A 21,030-nucleotide genomic window follows, 5' to 3' on the forward strand; every position below is an offset into this window, starting at 1 on the left:
AGCTGCCCAGGCAATGTCGTTTAGAGGGGTATGAGCCGCGGGTAATGGGAAGCGATTATTACGATCTAAATCAAATATTGTCCATTACAAAAGCACCCACCTTCATGAATCATGAAACTAATTTTGACTTTATTCTCGATTCAAAGTACCCTACTCCTTAGTGAAGTTCCCTGGCTAAGTTAAAAGAGATGCCAAGCATACTCAGTAATATTTTGTCACAGCTGAGCGAGAGTTAACTGTTGAGTGAGCTGATCGAGCTTGCGTTGTATTGTGGTTATAGTGCAACTTAAGCTGGTGCTATTTTAATCCCTCCAAAGTCTTGTTTCGTGCCAGTTTATTTTTTCTTTCCCGTTTGCTTTTCATAAGATACCATGTAAACCATGCACGAGAGAGAGAGACGGCACGAAGCCGCAAAATGCAAATTTCTTTGTTTCTTGAACCTTCCTGTAATCCCGTATCCAAAATTCATGCTAAGACATCAAATTTCTGAAAGTGATTGTGAGGTTGTGATGCAAGAAATGTGAATGTTTCTTCCTCCTACGCCGGGAAAGACACAGATCATAATTTGATAAGATGTACTGGTAATGTATAGTAGTTTGCAATGTACAAGAACAGCAGTGCTATGTGTGTGTGTGTGTGTACACTGTGACTGTGAGGTGAGTGAGTGCATAAGTGGCCAACATTTTCGGGACCTTTCGTGCTAACATTTGTAGATAAATTGATCAAGAACAGCAGATTTCCGCATACCTTTAATCTCTTTGGATGCTTTGAAATCTTGAACTTAGTTTTTGTTTCTTTGTACCTCAAATATCATGTAAATGTGAGAAGGATTTTTTTTTTTTTGTCCAAAGTTGGGGGTGTGGTTTATAATCTGTTACTTACGGTAATTAAAGCTTGTAGAGTGCTAATTTTTGCTGTACATATTCTTCATGGCATTTGTAACAATTTTTCTTCAAAAACAATTGATACCAAAATCGTTTTCTTACACATTTTTTCGCTTTTTGAAATAAAATCAGGTATTTTAGCAATTTATGGTTTACGGTTGCGCAAGGTTCTAGGGAAAATATTCTTGGAATGACGGTGCGCAATTTTCAAACGTAACATATTTGTTGCCAAAATTGTTCAGGCATCACATGCGGTAGAATGGGTTTTAAAAATTTGATCTTTATTGCCCAAAACTCCTTACTGGTTGGCTGAATTTTCTTAATTTTTTTGTCGCGTTTCAAAAACCTTTCATTTCATGTATCATCACCAATATTTATCATAAGTTTAATTGTTGAGTAATATATAACTATACAGTGACTAAACTTACTGTCGGTCACAGACTCACTCCTTGCCCTTTCTTGTAAACAACTCAAAATCGGCAATTTGATGCTGGTTGGCAATTCCTCCCACGTATTAATTCACTGTAGAATCCAAAATGTCAAACGCAAATTGCACGCACGACCCCTCGCAGTAGTGCAATTCGCTTGCGCTATTTTAAATTCCGCAGTGAATTAATATGTGTCTGCGGAAGTCATAATATTAGATTGTAGGTGTGATTTGTAGCGGCTATGTAATGCCCACGCATCGATTCATATTGGGCTAGCTGCGCTGAACGAGCTCAATATAGGCATTCATTGTAAATGCCTAAACATTGATGGTTACATGATGACAAAGAAAGCTTTCCATATTTGAGATTGATATTGTTAATCACAATTTTTTGGTATGATGGGACTCATCTACAAGATTATTTCTTGAAAACTACATAATTCTTCTTTTTTACATACCAGGTAGGTGAACATTACAACCCAGCCCAAACCTGAGAAGAGGTAGCAGTAATGGACCTTAATTCCCAATCTCAAGACCATTCTGATAATTCTGGACAAGGAGGGCTTCCAGACGTTAGTAACACCCCATGTTTTATTGTGTTAGACTCCCAGGCAGAGGGTGCTGATGCTAGTAGAGGATCAATCACAGAAGATAGGACATCTAGACTCAAGCAGCTTGAAGAACTTAGCAAGAACTCATCCACTGTTAAACCAAGTATTGAAATGGTGAGAACAACATGCTTCTCTTTTGTAACTTGAAGACATTTACTCTTACGATAAATGCTCCTCTACTGATTTATCTGAAGATAGACAGGTTAGAGTTTTAAAAAATCTGAATCTTGTGAGGATTATGATTAAGGTTAAGGTAAGTTTGAAGATCTCTGTTTTATATTTGGTGTATATTGTATGCTTTTAGAGCAATTGTCCCAGAAGCAAATGTCGTGAAACCTACACTTTACCTTAAAACGATCTCTCTAAATTCATTTTGGCTGACTTATTGTTGGTTTGGGGGTGACAGATCTTATGTTCTATCAAACAATTATAATACTCTGTTAAAAAAACTTCAGGAATTGTTTTCTTAAAAAAAAGAAAAATATGTGTATCATTGCTATGTTCAATATCGCTTTCTCTATCTCTTTTTCATTTGTATTTTTTTATGCTGAGATCGGAGATCCTCCAAAATAAAAAAAACAGTCAACCCAAATTTTGAAATTTTTATATAGATTGAAAAAGCACATCCCACAGCGTAAGCTTTAATAAATTGTCAGAACTGATTCACAATAATCACATTAGTACTTTATTGAATGTTGAAGAAATTCAATGAGAGCTTAAAAACATACAAAGGAGAAAACAAGGTTGAACTTTGGAGTTCACTCAAGTATGATATGTGCACACTGTGCAAACTCAAGGAAAATTAAGCAGTCCACAAAAATAATGTCAAAGAAAATGTCATGTCTTCATTTTGATCAACTCTAAAACTTTTAATTTTAGCAGTTGAAGAAGAAGAATACTCTTTTAGGTATAAAGCTAAAATATTTTCTCATTTTCGAGACCAAATGATCATAATGGTTATTTACAGGGAATCCTCCTTGGTGACTTTTTGCTGGTTTTGGAGAGGACTGTCACATATATTTTAATAGTGTTCTCCATGATACATTTGATGAGATCTGTACCAAAATCAACCAAGAGTCATTAATCTTTTTGATATGATAATGAAATCACGACAAAACGGCTGAACTTTTGGGCCCCATTTCATAATACTTGTTATGAATTAAGGACTTTTGAAATCATCCACTTTGATTGGTTAATTGTAAATCTTTTAGAAAGTATGCATTATTATGACAAGTCTATATTTGAAACAGGACATTGTTATAGAAAATGGCTGAATTATTATTTTTTTTTACCTTGATCGGATCTGTTTTTGGTCTGTAATGAATGTCTGTTTTGCTATATCTTGTTTTGCTTTCTCATATAGGAATTGGTTGCTGATGTCAAAAGTAGCAAAGACAGAAAGGATGATAAGAAAGTGAGCAGTTCACCAACAGCAGGAATGGGAATCCAAACTCACCCTTTGAAAGATGACAAAGGAATATGTGAAGAAGAAGAAGATGATGATGAAGAAGTGACTTCAACACAGGATGATCTGTTTGACGAAGAAAAGAAAGTACAAGTCAAGCCAGGCAAGTTGGATTACAATATAAGAATTGAAATAATTGGTTCTTTGTTGGGGGGAGAGAGAGAATTAAGACAGGTTTGAAAATGATTCCATTATTTTGCAGTCATTGGTACCAATGGTCACTGCAAGATGTATTTAGCTCAAAGCTCATAGAGTTGTGCTATTTTTCAAAAAGTAATCAAAGTACTTTGTTTATAAATAGTAGGCAATGGTGATGATTTTTTTTCACCTGATTGCTAGAAAGCATGAATGCTTGTAAGCAAGCAACCAGAGGATCAACAACTTAAGATCTCCGAGGGACCCGGAGATTAGGATAAATACTTCTGACCATGCATTATCAATTCATATCATACACATTTGAGAATTTACCAAAATTTAATGCCATGATGAGATTTTAGACGTTATATTGAATTATAAAAATCATAACTAATTTTGAAAAGCTAGTTTAGGCTTTTATAAAAGAAAATTATAGAATTTTTCTTAGGCTGTATTTCATTAAAAAAATATATTTGTAATTAATGTATAGTTTTGTAGGATGTCTTATGTATCATATTGATAAAGTGTGATATTTCTAACCATAATTGGGCAAGTTATGTATTTGATATATTTTACAGGAGACTTTCATACTTTATCAGCATCAAAGGAGGCTTCACAAATAGGCACATCATCACAAGATGTCCATAGCACACAAAAGGATGCCTCTCATCTGATTTGTACACCATCAGAGACGGTTGGTAGCTTACGATTCTCAGGTGTGGTTCTTGCCAATGAAACAAGTACATCAGGATCAGGTTCTTCTATTAATGTAGTGTTTCCATCACCTGATGCATATGGTCCGGCACCTATCATCATTCCTAGTACACCAACAAGACCAGACACAAGCAATGGTAGGCCTTTATGTAGACAACTGATTTATTCAGAACTGAATTAAATTTATATGTGTGTGTGGCAAATTGTTGCCAATTTTTTTTGTGTTTATTACGGCAGATATGTGTGTTGGGGATTTTACATTCCTGAAAGAAGAATGGTACATTTTGCAATTAGTAGTAAACCAGGTTTTTAAATCCAGTTTAATCTCTGATTATGAAGGTACCTCAAACTAACGGTAATCCCCTTTATCCCTTTCCTCCACTTTACTCAGTGCATCCTCCCCCCTCGACCCAATAAACCTCTCTATCACCTCCTATTTTCATATCATCTTTGGTCACTCCCTACCCCGCTGACCCTCTTGACTAATCTGCAGTTATAGACCACAAGTATCCCTTTAATCATGTGAGTCATGACAGAAGTCTTATTCATTCCAACTTACTGGCCTTTTTTTCTAAACTTGGATTTAATTTAAGATTTGGTCTAGGGTTGTGGTTTAACTTTGATTTATATTTTACCATAATTTATGTAACATTCTTAAAATAGGGGCCTTAATCCTACAAGCTCAGCTTTAAATCGGCCTCCTTCCCTTTCGATTTCATTCTGTTATTGTATTGTACAAATTGTTGAAAACTTCATGTTGTATAAATTAAGCTATCGTTATAAATATGAAAAGATTGAAAGAGGAAAATACATTGCAAATTAGCTGAATTGATTTGAATTTGTTTTCAGAGGATCCTATAGATTTGAGTGACACTGATGACATGCCAAGAGGTGCCCTTCCACAGATTCCTATCAAACGTAAATCAACCACCACTTCAGATGAGAGTGAAGATTTCTGTAAGGTATGCAACCCTTGAGGGCAGCAAAGGCATAGATATATTCTCTTTATATATTGCTTAATAGGATGTTACATACTATTACCCCTGCTTTAGCTAGGCCACTCTTACCAGACGCTCTAGCATTTAAGAAATTCCTTCCTACTAAATACCCACTTACTACACTTGGATGGAGAGTGATCAAAACTTTGCCAAAGGACTTGAGAACTGCAGGGGGGTTTGAACTCCGGACCTTGTGGTTCAACGTCTGGATACTTATCCACCGAATTATGTTTTGCTAGGGAGAGAGCGAAATACGTTCAAATGTGGTTCAGCAAGGCCTTACATAGAATGACCACCAACCCATGTACATCATATTTCATTATTACCAGTGAACATTAGATCAATATATGTAAGAACCTGTCTTATTAATAATTCTCTTCACCTATGACATCCCCAAAGAAAATAACTACAAGCGTGAGTTTTTGCAGTGGGAAAGCAAATATAGCAAAAATTGTTTTAAAATTGCAATGTTGAGTGAAGAAGAATTTACATTTCTTGGTACAGAAATATGGTCAGAGATTACAACTTTTTACAAGATTAATAAATTACAAGAACTTGATCTGATATCAGGGAGGTGTGATAAGGGTATCAGCAATTTTTGGTCAACTTTTTCCCTGCTGTGGTTATCCTTATTAGATTCCAGTTTGGCAACAAGAGCTCAATCTACAACAAAAAAGAAAAGAAGAAGCAGGGACACAGGATAGCTGGAATAATGATGATACAGGTTCCAAGAAACGTTCTCTATCAGCTTCAATTGACTCTGCTAATCCATCATCGGAACATTCTGAGAGTATTCACAAGTCAAGTCTAGAATTTGAGAAGGTGTGTATTCTCATAAAGGATGTTTCAGTTTTCATGATGGTAATTGGCAATTTATTACAGGACTAACAAGTTTTTATTCAGATGATGTTTGAAGGTTTGCATGGTTGTAGGAACAACATTCTATTCATGTTTTCTGGAGACCCAAGTAGCAAGGCATTCCAACAACCTGTTTGATAATAAATAAATAACAATAATAGGAATCCAGTTTGCATGGAATATTTGTCGCTATGAGTGACAAGTATCTGGCAAGGTTTCAGGTTTCAATTATTATTTTTTGTGACTGGGTGTACAGTATTGCTCGGAATAAAGTAGACACCCTTCCGAAGGGTCACGAATCTGCCGCGAGACAGGCGTGAACCCCAAAATTACCGCCAGCCGATTTTGCGCGTGAATTTCACGCACGCAGCTGGCAGAAGAGAGGCCCATTGCTCACGTCAAACACAAGATTTTTTTCAGATTTGATCTCGATTTGTCCATGTAGTTTGTGCCTCAACACTACAATACAGGAAAAAGAAACTTGGCATGATTTTGCTGGATGCTCAATTTCCCGTTAGGCACTTTTTGGTCAAAACATTAACATTATTAAGTTCAGTTTCTCATGGTGCTCAACTCTGCCAACTTTATATGCAGTGAACACAATTATGACAAAATAATTCACATTGCAGTGCACTAGTGAACATGCAAATCATAAAGTCCCAAATGAACATATGATATCCACCTTTACCCATTCTAATGTGAATAAAAATAGTTTCTGATTCTCTAGTCATTACTACAGCAACAACAGCCTCCGATGCTATCTACAACAGATGAGAGTTCAGTACAATCAACAAGTTCAAAACTACCAAGTAAGTCTTTGTTTGGTGACAGTTGCACAGGCTTTATTTCATCTAAGATATAGAGTTAGGGTTAATTTTGCAATAGGATGTTATGTTACATGTAGGTTAAAGGTCAAGTCCACCCAAGTGAAATGTTGATCAAATGAGCATATTGCTAAAGATTTCATCAAACTCAAATGGAAAATAATGACATTTTAACCGTAAAAGAGCTGGGTTATTTAGAGTCCTCTCATAGCCGGGGGGAGGGGGGGGGCAAAAGATCTCTGGCTTTGATCATGCAAGCGCCGAGAAAATTTGCACAGTGGTAGTGTATGATAAGATGTACAAGGCTGTATTGTTAATTCTTTTGAAATACTGGTAATACAATTTTTCATTTGATGAATTAATTGTGCTAATTTATGCATGAAATAAAACATTTGCTCTAATCAACAGTCATCCTTTTTTTTTGGTATTTGGTATCGCAATTTTTTTCTTATGTATTTTTTTCTAATTTTTTTTTCTTATGTTTTTGTTTTTCGACTTTGTGTATTTTTTATTGTTTCTTCGATGTAAATTGTTGCAGAATTAATTCTGATCATGAACAAGATAAAAGTTTAAGATTAAAAATAATGATACATTTATGAATTTTGGCTAAATACACAATTTGCATTGGATTTGTACATGAACTCATGGTTTTGAGCAGTTTTGGGTCTGACATGCACTTACATAACGTTGTGAAATTTCATTAACTGCCTACCACGGCATCGCAAATTTGATCTCAAAAGTTGTACGAGATTTGAAAGTAAAAAGTCAGCGAGCGGCGCGGTTGAAATATTTCACGCTGCAGATTTATCATGAGAGGGAGGGCGGAATCTGTCCCCCCCCCCTCGGGGCTTTTTAGGGTTAAACATTTGCTTATTTTTCACAAAACAGTTATATGCACAACTCAGCTGCATGCAAATGAGAGAGTCGATGCTGTCCCCTCACTATTTTTGTTTTTTGCTGTTTGAATTGTACAAATTATTTAATTTTACAGATGCAAATGAGAGAGTCGATGCTGTCCCCTCACTATTTTTGTTTTTTGCTGTTTGAATTGTACAAATTATTTAATTTTACAGATGCAAATGAGAGAGTCGATGCTGTCCCCTCACTATTTTTGTTTTTTGCTGTTTGAATTGTACAAATTATTTAATTTTACAGATGCAAATGAGAGAGTCGATGCTGTCCCCTCACTATTTTTGTTTTTTGCTGTTTGAATTGTACAAATTATTTAATTTTACAGATGCAAATGAGAGAGTCGATGCTGTCCCCTCACTATTTTTGTTTTTTGCTTTTTGAATTGTACAAATTATTTAATTTTACAGATGCAAATGAGAGAGTCGATGCTGTCCCCTCACTATTTTTGTTTTTTGCTGTTTGAATTGTACAAATTATTTAATTTTACAGATGCAAATGAGAGAGTCGATGCTGTCCCCTCACTATTTTTGTTTTTTGCTGTTTGAATTGTACAAATTATTTAATTTTACAGATGCAAATGAGAGAGTCGATGCTGTCCCCTCACTATTTTTGTTTTTTGCTGTTTGAATTGTACAAATTATTTAATTTTACAGATGCAAATGAGAGAGTCGATGCTGTCCCCTCACTATTTTTGTTTTTTGCTGTTTGAATTGTACAAATTATTTAATTTTTCAGATGCAAATGAGAGAGTCGATGCTGTCCCCTCACTATTTTTGTTTTTTGCTGTTTGAATTGTACAAATTATTTAATTTTACAGATGCAAATGAGAGAGTCGATGCTGTCCCCTCACTATTTTTGTTTTTTGTTGTTTGAATTGTACAAATTATTTAATTTTACAGATTTGACAATAAGGACCCACTTGACTGAACCACAAAATGTTAAAACAATGTTAAATCCACATTTAAGGAAGAAATAGAATTTTGTTTACAGGACAATGAGGAGAAGTTTAGAATATTTCATGTTTCATATAATGAAATACAAAAGAAATAGTGAGTGGATGACGTTATTAGTTACCCTATTTGCATACCGACCAGGATGTGCATATAACTGTTTTGTGAAATTACATGACACTTAAAAATGCCATAACTTTCTTAATTACATCCGTTTTTGATGAAATTTTCTGTGTAAATTTTTGTTTGGGTGGACTTGTCTTTTTACGATAGGTTATAGTTTTAAATCCAGTGTTGAAGTTGCCTATTTCAATAGTGTGTGAAATTTACCTTGGGCGATTGTATAATTTGACATATAGAAGGCAAGCAAGCTTGAGCTCCAAAATCATATGTATCGTGAAAATTTGTTCCAAAGCAATGCGATAATTTTTTAAACAGTTGCAGATCGGTATTTAAATTATGATTTTGGTTGAAATATAAATTGCTTTTGCTGTTTGATTAGTGAGTGTTAACTTAAGATCTGTTTAGTTTTTAAGAAGACATTGCATCAATCGCCGAGATTTGTTGATTGATCCCATGCACTTTGAATAGCCGTAATCCCCCCGGTCCTTACCCGGTGCATGGTTGTCCATACCAGGCCAGCAGTGCCTCTTTTGCCTTCTCCGATGTCCGCCCCGCAAAGAAAAGTTGCACTAAATGTCATAAAAGCTCATGATTCGATCAAAACAATGCTGAATTATGCCGCTTTTGAGCTAGAATTGTGATAATAATCAGAAAATATGATTTTGTTGCTGAAATGTTAATTAAAATCATAGAATGGGGAAGAAGGAAGTGACTTTGTGATAATGGAGTGTGCAGCGCGAATTCAAGAACCTGTGAATATGTTTTGAAGCTGCCAAGTGCGGAAATAACAGTGTTTACAGTCATTGAAGCATTTGATATATTTTACAGGAGACTTTTGTACTCTTATCACAAATAGGCACATCATCAAAAGACGTTCATAGCACTCTTAAGGATGCATCACACATTATTAGTGCTCAACCAGAGAAGGTAGGAAGTTCAAGCATGGTTCTTGCCAATGAAACAAGTACATCAGGATCAGGTTCTTCTATTAATGTAGTGTTTCCATCACCTGAGGCATATGGTCCGGCACCTATCATCATTCCTAGTACACCAACAAGACCAGACACAAGCAATGGTAGGCCTTTATGTAGACAACTTATTTATTCAGAACTGAATTCAAATTATGTGTGTCATTCCTAGTACACCAACAAGACCAGACACAAGCAATGGTAGGCCTTTATGTAGACAACTTATTTATTCAGAATTGAATTCAGGTTATGTGTTTGGGGAAGTTGTTGCCAAATTCTTTTTAGCAATGATTTGAGAAAGATATGTCTGTGATCCTTCATTATTTTTTTTTATAATGGTCCCCCTTTACTTGCGTTCTCTTAGTATGGATATGGCGCTTTATAATTGCAATCATTATTAATTTTTTTTCTGCAGATATAAATGTGTTGGGAGGAAATGGAATATTTTGCAAACACTTGACTAAACTTAAAGCAGTGACCATGACCCTTTAATCAATTATTGAGTCTTGAGAAAAGTTACACACATTCTAACTTTTTTTTCAATACTGGCCTGTTTTATGAACTTTGATTTAATTCTAATTCCTGTCTAAAGTTGTGATTCAACTATTGATAGCTATTTGGGGACACAAATTTCTAACAAATTTGAGCAAAATTTAGACATTCTACGCTTCCCATTATCTTTGTATAGTGTGAAAATTCTGTCTGCTGTAGCAGCTGTCAACAAACTGGGTTTGTGTCTTCGGACATTAAACCTTAACTGTCATTTTTAACTTGGAATGAAATTGTTAGTTATGATCAGTTAACAATGTAGGTTCACAGGGGAGGGAGTGGATGGTAATTTTATCAAAATTGATTGATTTATTTTCAGAAGATCCTATAGATTTGAGTGACACTGATGATATGCCAAGAGGTGCTCTTCCACAGATTCCTATCAAACGTAAATCAACCACCACTTCAGATGAGAGTGAAGATATCTGTAAGGTATGCAACCCTAGAGGGCGGCAAAGGCATTCATATTCTCTCTATATATTGCTAAATAGAATGTTACATACTTTTACCCCTGCTTTAGCTAGGCCACTCTCACCAGGCGCTCTAGCATTTGAGGAATTCCTTCCTACTAGATACCCACTTACTACACCTGGATGGAGAGTGGCAATTTTAGATCAAAACCTTGCCAAAGGACTTGAGAGCTGCAGGGGGGGGGGTTGAACTTTGGACGTGGGTCCTGTTCCATGAATGTTACTATGTTGATATCTTTGCCATCCAATGGTAACTACCATGGTAGCAATCAAAAGCCAATCAAAATCAAGGATTCCATGCAAGTTACAGTCCAAACTTGTTTTACCGAGGGCCTGCATAGAATGACCAACCCATGAACATTGGATCAATGTAGAAAGAACCTGTCTACATAATAGACAGTTTTTTTCTTTACCTATGACATTCCCTAATAAAATACCTAAAAGTTAGTCGATATTGTTTGAATTATGAGAGTTGCCACATATATTTGTACATGGTCACATTGGTTGTTGCAGTGTGAAAGCAGCTGAAGCAAGAACTTGATATCATTTGGGGATATTCAGTTACATTCATGTGCTACTTTTCCAATCCTACTACCTATTCAAAGCTGTAACATCGTAGTGAATGGGGTCTTCCAGAGCACTTTTTTGCATACATTGCCCAAGCTCCCATGTAATTTTTTTTTAATTGTGGTTATTAAAGATAAATTCCAGTTATGGTAACAATCTCAAAATTACTTTTGACAGAATCTAATGTAATGACCACCCAAGTGTCTGTATGAATAATAATTATGTGCCAAAGGATTCTGGAAGAAATTGTGTAATTGCTGAGAAATAAGCAAAATAAGCGCGGATTCGGTCACTTCCGTCGGGTCTTTATTCCAGCAATATTAATACACTGTCCCACGTGTGCCTATCTGTTGGTGATCTTCAGCGTGAACATTTTTCAGTGTAGATTTCAAGATTTCACAAAGTTCAGCTTATGTAACTGTACCAGATCTAGATCCTCGATGATATTATGACAATTAAGCCTGGTTTTACAGACTCTCATGAAATCAGTGTTTACTGCAACTACTGACATTTCTCTTTAACCTTATTAGATCCCAGCTTGGCAACAAGAGCTCAATCTACAACAAAAAAGAAAAGAAGTAGAAGCCGGGACACAGGATAGCTGGAATGATGACAATACAGGTTCCAAGAAACGTTCTCTATCAGCTTCAATTGACTCTGCTAATCCATCGTCGGAACATTCTGAGAGTATTCACAAGTCAAGTCTAGAATTACAGGAGGTGGGTATACTTACCATGATAGTAATTGGCATTTCATCACACCACCAACAAATTGTTATCATCTTTAGTAGCTGTATTGCATTCATTCTCTTTTGATCCACAAATATCCAGGCCAACCAGAGTAACATCACATTCTGCCACAATACTTGACAATATATTTTGTACCGGTAATCAAACTGATAAGGTAATTCATGCTGGTATTCTTTTAACTGACGTGAGCGATCACTTATCACCATTTATTATTATCAGTGCTTTCTATCGTATGAATTGTAGTCAAATGATGTGATCAAATCTATAAAAAGGAGAATCTTTAGTGATGAAAACAAAGAAATATTTCAAAGGAGTTCTTTGGGGTCACCTAAGTTCCTTAATGGATGTGGATGAAAAGTTTGATGAATTTGTAAGTATCTTTTTGAAAATATTTGATGAATGCTTTCCTGTCACCGAAACTACACTGAACCTGAACTTGAACACAATTATGACATACACTTCACATTGCAGTGCACTAGAGAACACGCAAATCATAAAGTCTCAAGTGAACATATGATATCCACCTTAACACATTCTAATGTGAATAAAAATAGTTTCTGATTCTCTAGTCATTACTACAGCAACAACAGCCTCCAATGCCATCTACAACAGATGAGAGTTCAGTACAATCAACATGTTCAAAAATACCAAGTAAGTCTCTGTTTGGTGACAGTTGCCCAGGCTTTATTTCATCTAAGATAAAGAGTTAGGGTTAATTTTGCAATAGGGTTTTACGTTTCATGTAGGTTTAGGATAGGTTATAGTGTTAAATTAAGGGTTGAAGTTACTTATTTGAATAGTATGTGGAATTTACATTGGGGCAATTGTCGCCAGAGCAAATGTCATGGAACCATTTGTTTCAATATACTCATATATTATTCAGTGTTGACTGTGTTATGACTTAGTTTAATTGTTTTGGTTGAATAATTTGATTTCGACATTTTATTTATTTTTTTTCATTCATTTATTTAATTGAAATGGATAACGATCTTGAACAGTAAGTTCCTGCTTAGACTTTTTTTTACTTTCCTTTGTTCATCCACAGTTGGAAGCGGAAGGAGGGATAGAGAGTCACATAGTGCCCCTCTGCTATCAACTACTGCAAGAGATGGACAAAGTTCTTCTGGATCGCATCCCAAGAAACCGGCAAGCTTACCTGAAGGTATGACATATGATACCAAGAGGTCAGGGCAAGAACCGGCCCTGGTCAAGGAGCTGAGCACTCAAGATCAGTCAACGGGTATGAAGAAGACATCAAGTGAAGCAGAGTTTGATGATAGAACAAGATTAGGTGTAAAAAAGCAGGAGAAAGGGAGTGGTGATGCAGTAAAAGAAGCAGTAATAGAAATTATTGATGATGATGATGAGGAGGATGGAGATAAGGGGGAGGTTGCTGAAGTTGGAATGGATGTTGAACCATCGGATGACTGGCATCTACGGCTCTCACCTTCCCAAACACAGACACAGTATAGCTTTGTTCATAGTAAAGATATCATGTCACAGAGGGATCCGACCAAGGATATAGAAGAAGGAGATGTACCTCAGCAGCAAAAGTCTGTTCAAAGCAATCGGAAAGGCACTGTTTCCAGGCAAGCTACACCATGGCATTCTACGCAAGCTGATGATGGAGACGATGAGGTTGCCATAGTGATACCAGAATCAGAAAAACAGGATGAGAACAAAGAAAATGAGAGCACTAAACAAAAAATCTCAGACCCTGATGACGGGGTAGAGAATGTGACGAAAGAAGGATTAAGGAAAAAGTTATCAGAATCTGGCGAAGGAATGGAGGATTCTGTTTTCTTAGAAGGCAATGCTCAGTTATCAAGTGATGCAAGGTTAAGATTTGGTCAGCTTGGAGAGTCGGACAACCCTTCTCCAATAACAGGTTAGTTCTTGATATGCATAAAACATCCTTTTATCAATGGATTGTTAGTTTGACCTAGCGTTACCATGACATTCGCTCTTTTGTCTATTGCTCTGCTAGTTTCTCTGAAAAAAGATCAGGATTAGGTTTATTTTGTTCAGAATCATGTGATGATTAGGATTAATTTTAAGGTAATGTTTAAAGCTCGGGTTTATGTTTGGCTTTAATAATGTGTGCTATTCAAGCAGGAGCAAATGTCTCGGAACCAACCTTCGGTAATGGGCCATTCTTGGTCACGTGTGTGACTCAAAATTTGGTAATCTTGACTTTAATTTGTTATAACTCTCAAAAGTTTATAGATATAGCAATTCAATGTTTATATGACAGTTACATGTATGGTCAACTATCATTTGGAAATATTCTTGGTGACAAAGTAACAATACGCATGTTCAAGGTCAGAGGTCAAAAGAAGTGGGTCACATGTGTGACTTCAAAGTGTCACACATGTGACCCACATCGAATTTCTAAATCTATGAGCTTTTGAAAATTATAACTTATTAAAATCAAGATTTGTCATAATTTTGGTCGCATAATTGCAAAGAATGGCCCTGATAGGATGAACCAGATAATACATGTATTGATCTTCATCTACAGGATAAATTTGAATTCATATTAGTTAATATTACGTGATTTGATCATAAATAGTTCCTGCTTACTTCAGTCTCAGCTCCATGATTTTACATTAAATTTTTTTTATTATTGATGCATAGAAATATGGTATATCTGAAGAAAAGCAGTTCTTGAAAATATGAAATAAAAGTTCTAAAAGAAAAACTAAAAATGATCACTCTCAAAGCTTTATTTGTTAGCTATAATTAAATGATTTTAGCACTTTTTACAATAAATTGATGTCACATACTCTACAGAGTTTTCATAAATGCTGTACTAGGTATTTACTAGGTAAAGCATGTTAGACCCATAATGTTATTGTCATGTGCTATGTACATTTATTATTAGAATCCATTGTAAGTTTACTTGAGGCAGATTTGGGGATTGTTTCATAAAGGACTTGCAACTGTTGTAACTTTGCCATTATGGCGAAGTTACAACAGTTGACCTTTATGAAACGGGCCCAAGATCAAGAGAATTACCGTCTATAATTCAGTGTCTACAGTATTAAGTTGAAAAATGCTCCAATAAGACTAGGATTTAATTTGAATGTATCACAGGGTGTGACCTCTCAATTTAGCAAGCAAGGTCAATGAACTTTACCATGCTTGTTCTTTCTAGGTTTTAATTTGAGTGTTCCCAAGGATGGTGCAATGTTACGACCTTTGAGTAGTATGACCTCTCAACCTAGCAAGAAAGGTCAATGGACTGATGGAACACCCCGTCATAGTACTCCTAAAGCAGATGAGATAGAAGGGACCAATACAAAGAGAGAGGTCGCCTACACACCAGACAAAGTAAGTTCATGGTCAGGTATTTAAGTTAAACTGACAAGTGTAAAAATTCATAATTTATTTCTCTTGCATGTTACATGTTCAAGTAGTCACTGTGGTAATATAATAATGATTTTGAATTTGTTGTCGGAAGCCATCATTAGTATTGGAGCAGAACACTTGTCACATAATCCACTTGAAATCAACTTTACTTGGATCATTGAGGGTTTTTTAAGAAGAGTTATTTGATTTTTCATTGAATAATATGTATGTATATTCAAGTATAATCATATTATATTTAGTATGTTACTGTTTCTGTTATAGTTAGTCATATATGAATTCAGCAGGAAACTTTTTTTGCTGGTATAACGCCAAGCTGGTGTCTGATTCGCATCTGATGGCTGACCTTATACAGGACAGAAATTATTTTCAGGCCTGAGAGGCAGAGTGGGATTTGAACTCAAGCCTTGCAATTATGAGTTCAATGCTCTAACCACTATACCACATGAGCTAGTGCTGCAGCCGAACCGCCGAACCGAACGGAAGTTCGCCGAACTTGGCACTTCCGAACCGGACCGAACCGAACCGAACTCAAAGGCCTGGTTCGGAAGTTCGGTAAAAAAAAGTATGTTTGTATGCAATGCGTGAGTGCGATGACTACATAGATTTAAGTATAAAATCAATAAAATATATATTGGTTAGTGATTGTGCACAAAGAGAATTCCACTCAATATATTTTTAAAATCCACTATGATAGCTCCCATCTTGTCTTTGATTGAACTGTTATCAACTTAAGAATATTTTATTAACATAAATATATTTTTTCTTGATAAAATGAGGGGGCATTTTGAAGCTAAACTCGGTATAAAAGTGTGGTGGAATTACGTATTGCCGTAATCGATCGTGATCGTAATCGGACCTAATCATTTTGTATTCAATAAAGAAAAAGAACCAGACATAAATTCATTCCTCGTAAATGACAAAGTATGACAGTTTCGGTCTCGTGTTTGATTAAATTTTTATCATTTTCAATTTTTTTATAAACATGAATAGGCCTGGGAGTAAACATCGATTGATCGAATGGTTCGATTGGCATGCCGCCAATCACCAATCGATTAGCAAAATTTACACTAATCGAATGTTCGGCAGATCCCGATTATGACGTTGGGATACCTCTAATACCCAAGTAATAAAAATAAAATGACAAGAAAACAATGATGACAGCTGTTTTTTACAGGTTTAAAAATGATGTTACCGAGGTAATGTTTCAAAAATTATCAATGATTGTATCACATTCACAGTTACATACCAACATGATAGCGCTCCGAAAATGTTAATCCCACCCGACCTTGCCCTCATACACAAAATAAGTCATTGTGTGCGTGCACAATAATAAGTAAACACATAACCAGCTCACTTGAGCTGATTGGACCTTCGGATAGCCAATGAAACTTTGGGAAACAAAGAAGCGGAAGGCATGTGGTTCCCTTATCAGGAAAGGTCATGACTTCAGAAATGAATTGACCCCTCCCCCATCTGTGTGTGTGTGTGCGTGTGAGGGAAAGAGAGAGGGAAGGATAGGGGGTGGGAGCCGGAGAATTTCTTTCATGTTTCAGAACAATGCAACCTTTTTTATATCCCCCTCAAGGCCTCAACCAATGAAAACTACATTCCAACACGCGCCCGCCTTCACCAGTACTTTCTCGACTAGTCTCCAAAAATAGACCCAGTTATACATGTAGGTTCAAATGATAAAAAAATCGTTATTTTGAAAGGTATTTCACATGAAATATTTTTTTTTAATACATGTGTAGCATCGTGGGCAGTGCCACAAGTGGAGGCGGGGACATGGTGTGGGCAAGGGATGAAAATTTTCAAGTGAAATGCTCCACCTGGGCTCAGTCTCAAAGAATATACTTCATGAATGAGTTGTTTACGTCTTTGGACTCGGCGGGGCTGATTCATTTATATGCAGGGGTGTGGCACTTGGAGGGATGAATGCATAATACCAGGGTACCAGTATTAATTTAGGAAAGATTTTATCATTGGGACAATAAACTGAAAGATTTAATCTCATTTCATGAAGTTTCTTTTGATATAAAAAAATCATGGAGAAGGGGGAAAAGGGCCTCATTTATGCTAAACATGTGACTTTGATGGAGATTTCTTCATGGGGGGGGGGAGGGGTCACCATAAAGTAGGACAACTATTGTGACTTAAAAAACGTAATTCCCGACGAACAATCGAATCATTCAATTATTTTTCCAGGAAATAATCGAATGGTAATAATGACAATCGTCCCAGGCCTAAACATGAATATATTTTTTCCTTATAAAATGTGGGGACATTTTAAGCTTAACTCAGTTAAAAAGTGTAGTTGAATTACGTATTGCTGTAATCGGATGTACATTTAATTGAAAAGACATAAATTAATTCCTTGTGACTGACAAAGTAATGGTAAAGTATATTCCACCTTCTGAAATTTCCATATTAATATAAAAGATAAATAAATAAGAGATGAAGGAATGAGGGTGAAAAAAACAAAAAAGATAAAAATTCAAACCAAATCAACGCATGTTCCCTGATCGATGTTCCGGAAATGGTTGGTAAGGAAAGTTGAAACAGGAAGTCCAAACAACCTGCTCTCGGTCGCTATTATACAGGTAAAATTCGTATTCCAAACTTGAAACGTTTTTCCATTGTCAATATTTTCTTAAAAGTGGTTAAATCTGGCCAATTACTGAGAATGAAATGATAAATTATCAGTTCCGTCTTAGTTCTGACGATCAACGCCGAGTGATTTCACAACACTAAAATATGCAGTACAGTCCCATGTACTCATTTTCGTGTTAGAAATATGTTTGAAGTCACGTAGCGTCGATCTTTCTGGACCAAGAATGGACTGATATTTATCTTTTTAAAGTAATTCATTGACCAGATTTTACCACTTTTCAGAAAATAGGGACTTTCTAAAACACTCGTATTCTTTGGAATGTGAATTTTACCGGTATAATAACAGTTGAGTGGAGGTTGTTTGTCTACTATTTCGACATTCCCGATCAACACTTTCCAATTTGAGAAGCTGCGTTGGCAATGACATCGTAATCGATCATGATCATAGCTACATGAAATAATCGTGAAAAAAATATTCTGATCTTTGTAATTCTGTTTCTGTCCTGATTCTCTCGTAATCAATATTTTTTTCTTTTGATTTTTTTTATTTTCATTTTAAAAATGAAAGTAGAAATGACTTATTTTTTGTTAATTAAAACAAAAGAAAGTTCAACAATTATCTTAACTATTCTTTTTAGAAACAAAATTTATTATTAATACATGACGGATCATGCACGAGATTACTTGTTTGTAGGTCGGCGGTCTTTATTTTTTATGTGTTAAATTTAATTTGGCATTTATTGCCGAACCCCGAACCGAACCAAAGTTCGGAAAAAAATTGCCGAACCCTGCCGAACCGAACCGAACCCGAACATGCCGCCTGACTTGCAGCACTAACATGAGCTATGTATAGTGAATGAGTAATTCTAATTCTTATTTCAATAGATGAATAACACCTAATATTAAATATATACTGAAAATTTATTGAATATCGGGAAACCTAAATAACATACTTGTCAATTTGTGCAAATTCTTCTCTCGAATCGGACATTTTCCGTTTTGGGTCAGCTATAAAAAAAACAGCAACCCTGGTTTTTCACATTTTTCTGTTTATGATGAGGGCAACATAATATTTTTTAGGCCTTTTCATCCTCATCATAACGTAAATTTACTTCTTATTTGCAGGAGACCCCAAAGACAAGTAGCAAGTCTTCTAGTGCTCTTGTAGTCAGTGCAGTGATTGACATGGATTCAGCTGAGAGCAGTGAGATACCAGTCTTCAATCTAAGGAGTAAGTCATGTATGTACTTTGTATTTATGGTATTAGTTTTGACAAAGTTTGTGATGAAATTAAATTTCCTTTTCTGACGTACAAAGGAAGGGATGAAGAGAGATATTTAATAAATGAGAGCAAAAGAAAATCTACACCATAGGCTGCTCAACAAAATACTGTATTCATATGATGTAGCTGTGAATTTGAAATACTCTTTCAAGGGCAGGACTTTTGATGATGTATTTAACCTGCTAGAGGCTCACAAATATCACCAAAAAGATACAAGCCTTGTTATTTATCTGTCATTAGATCCTGCTGATTGTGATGAACTGCTAAAGGAAGTCAAGGAGAGCCCGAGTAAGAAACGCAAATCGGTTTTTAGCAGAGTGGTAGAAGCAACTAAGACTGCAAAGAGTAACACCAAATCAAGGAAACTGGCTGATCCTATTGACAAGTGAGGTTTTTAGCTCTTATAAAAAAAATAGTAACAAAGAAAGAGTTTAGCCTGTCATCTACTGCTTGACAGGCAGTAACTGGACCATGAAGCCTATTTTGGTCTATGTTTTTGTTTTGATGAACTAAACAATACATTGGCTCTCTTGATTTGTCTTTATTCTGCCATAAATAAGATATGCCGGTAGAGTCTTTACTTTTCCTAAGAAAGTTCAGTAAAAGTAGTTTTCATCCAGTAACAGTAAATGGGGATTGCCTGTCCAATTTGTTCCTAAAATTTGAGTGGGGAATATCTGAATCACACTAAACAAGTGGGAACTTGAATATCTTTGACTTTACAAATGTTGTTCTTCTGACTGATAAAGTTCATCATCCACTTGACTTGCAGAGATCCTTTCTCATTATCAAAACCCAAAACCAAATTGATTCTTGGAAAGAAGAGGAACCAGCAGAGCCTAACCGCACAAGACGATCAGCCTCGGGTCACAAGAAAAGAGGCCAGAAAGGAGGAAGAGATGGGTGTCGAGATCGAGCACGCTGATGAGGGTAAAACTTTTGATGTTGCAATGGACGATGATGATGATGACCCTGCAACGATTCCACTGGAATACCATCCTGTTGATGAGGACCCAAAGGAGGATTGTCCTGATGTGGAGGTGGTGGAGGAATCAAGGATCTTGAAGACGAAGCAAGAGGAAACCCAGCGGTATGGAGGTAATGATGAACAGGAAGCTGATGTTGAGATGGATATTGATGCAGAGGAAGAGAAAATTGATGAAGATGTTGTTGAAGAGAGAATGCAAGAAGGTGCATCTCCCAAGGAGCATCAGGTTGTTATTTCTCAGGAGAGAAGAAGACGAGATCCTTATGAGTTTACAGAGTCACAGTCTAACAAGACTCCCACACCAATGAAGACCTGGGCTAGGAAAGATGACACTGTGCCAAAGGAGAAGCTTCCTTCAAGAAATCTTGAGGAACGTAAGTTATTTCAATCACGTCAAGTTTCATCAATACATATTGATTTGCTCAAACAAACACAGATAATCCATGAATATTGTTTGCCACAGTAGAATTACATTGAATTTCGTCCTTCTACTTCATTTCATGATAATGTGCAAGTGGACCATTGTAGAACCAGCCTTTAACATAAAACATTGAATGTTCTGTTGGTATCAACA

At 36.0% G+C, this 21,030-nt stretch overlaps 1 protein-coding gene across 3 annotated transcripts in view; it reads left to right on the top strand.

The window, feature by feature from the left end:
• The first annotated feature begins 1,780 nt into the window (after positions 1–1,780).
• The window catches only part of LOC121416296 (TP53-binding protein 1-like), a 36,775-nt gene continuing 17,525 nt past the window's right edge, over positions 1,781–21,030 (top strand). Inside the window, exons 1-12 of one of the 3 annotated variants that reach the window (XM_041609830.1) lie at positions 1,781–2,036; positions 3,286–3,490; positions 4,101–4,243; positions 9,847–9,976; positions 10,738–10,850; positions 11,986–12,174; positions 12,774–12,855; positions 13,250–14,092; positions 15,362–15,537; positions 19,312–19,417; positions 19,709–19,853; positions 20,241–20,830. In XM_041609830.1, coding sequence (XP_041465764.1) covers positions 1,821–2,036; positions 3,286–3,490; positions 4,101–4,243; positions 9,847–9,976; positions 10,738–10,850; positions 11,986–12,174; positions 12,774–12,855; positions 13,250–14,092; positions 15,362–15,537; positions 19,312–19,417; positions 19,709–19,853; positions 20,241–20,830 — 2,938 coding nt within the window. In that variant the 5' untranslated portion in view covers positions 1,781–1,820. Of the gene's footprint in view, positions 2,037–3,285; positions 3,491–4,100; positions 4,244–9,846; positions 9,977–10,003; positions 10,071–10,737; positions 10,851–11,985; positions 12,175–12,773; positions 12,856–13,249; positions 14,093–15,361; positions 15,538–19,311; positions 19,418–19,708; positions 19,854–20,240; positions 20,831–21,030 lie in introns of those variants that run through there. The other 2 variants (XM_041609831.1, XM_041609832.1) reach the window with 2 other exon arrangements.

This window comes from Lytechinus variegatus, chromosome 5 (genome assembly GCF_018143015.1).
Source record: "Lytechinus variegatus isolate NC3 chromosome 5, Lvar_3.0, whole genome shotgun sequence".
Classification (NCBI taxonomy): domain Eukaryota; kingdom Metazoa; phylum Echinodermata; class Echinoidea; order Temnopleuroida; family Toxopneustidae; genus Lytechinus; species Lytechinus variegatus.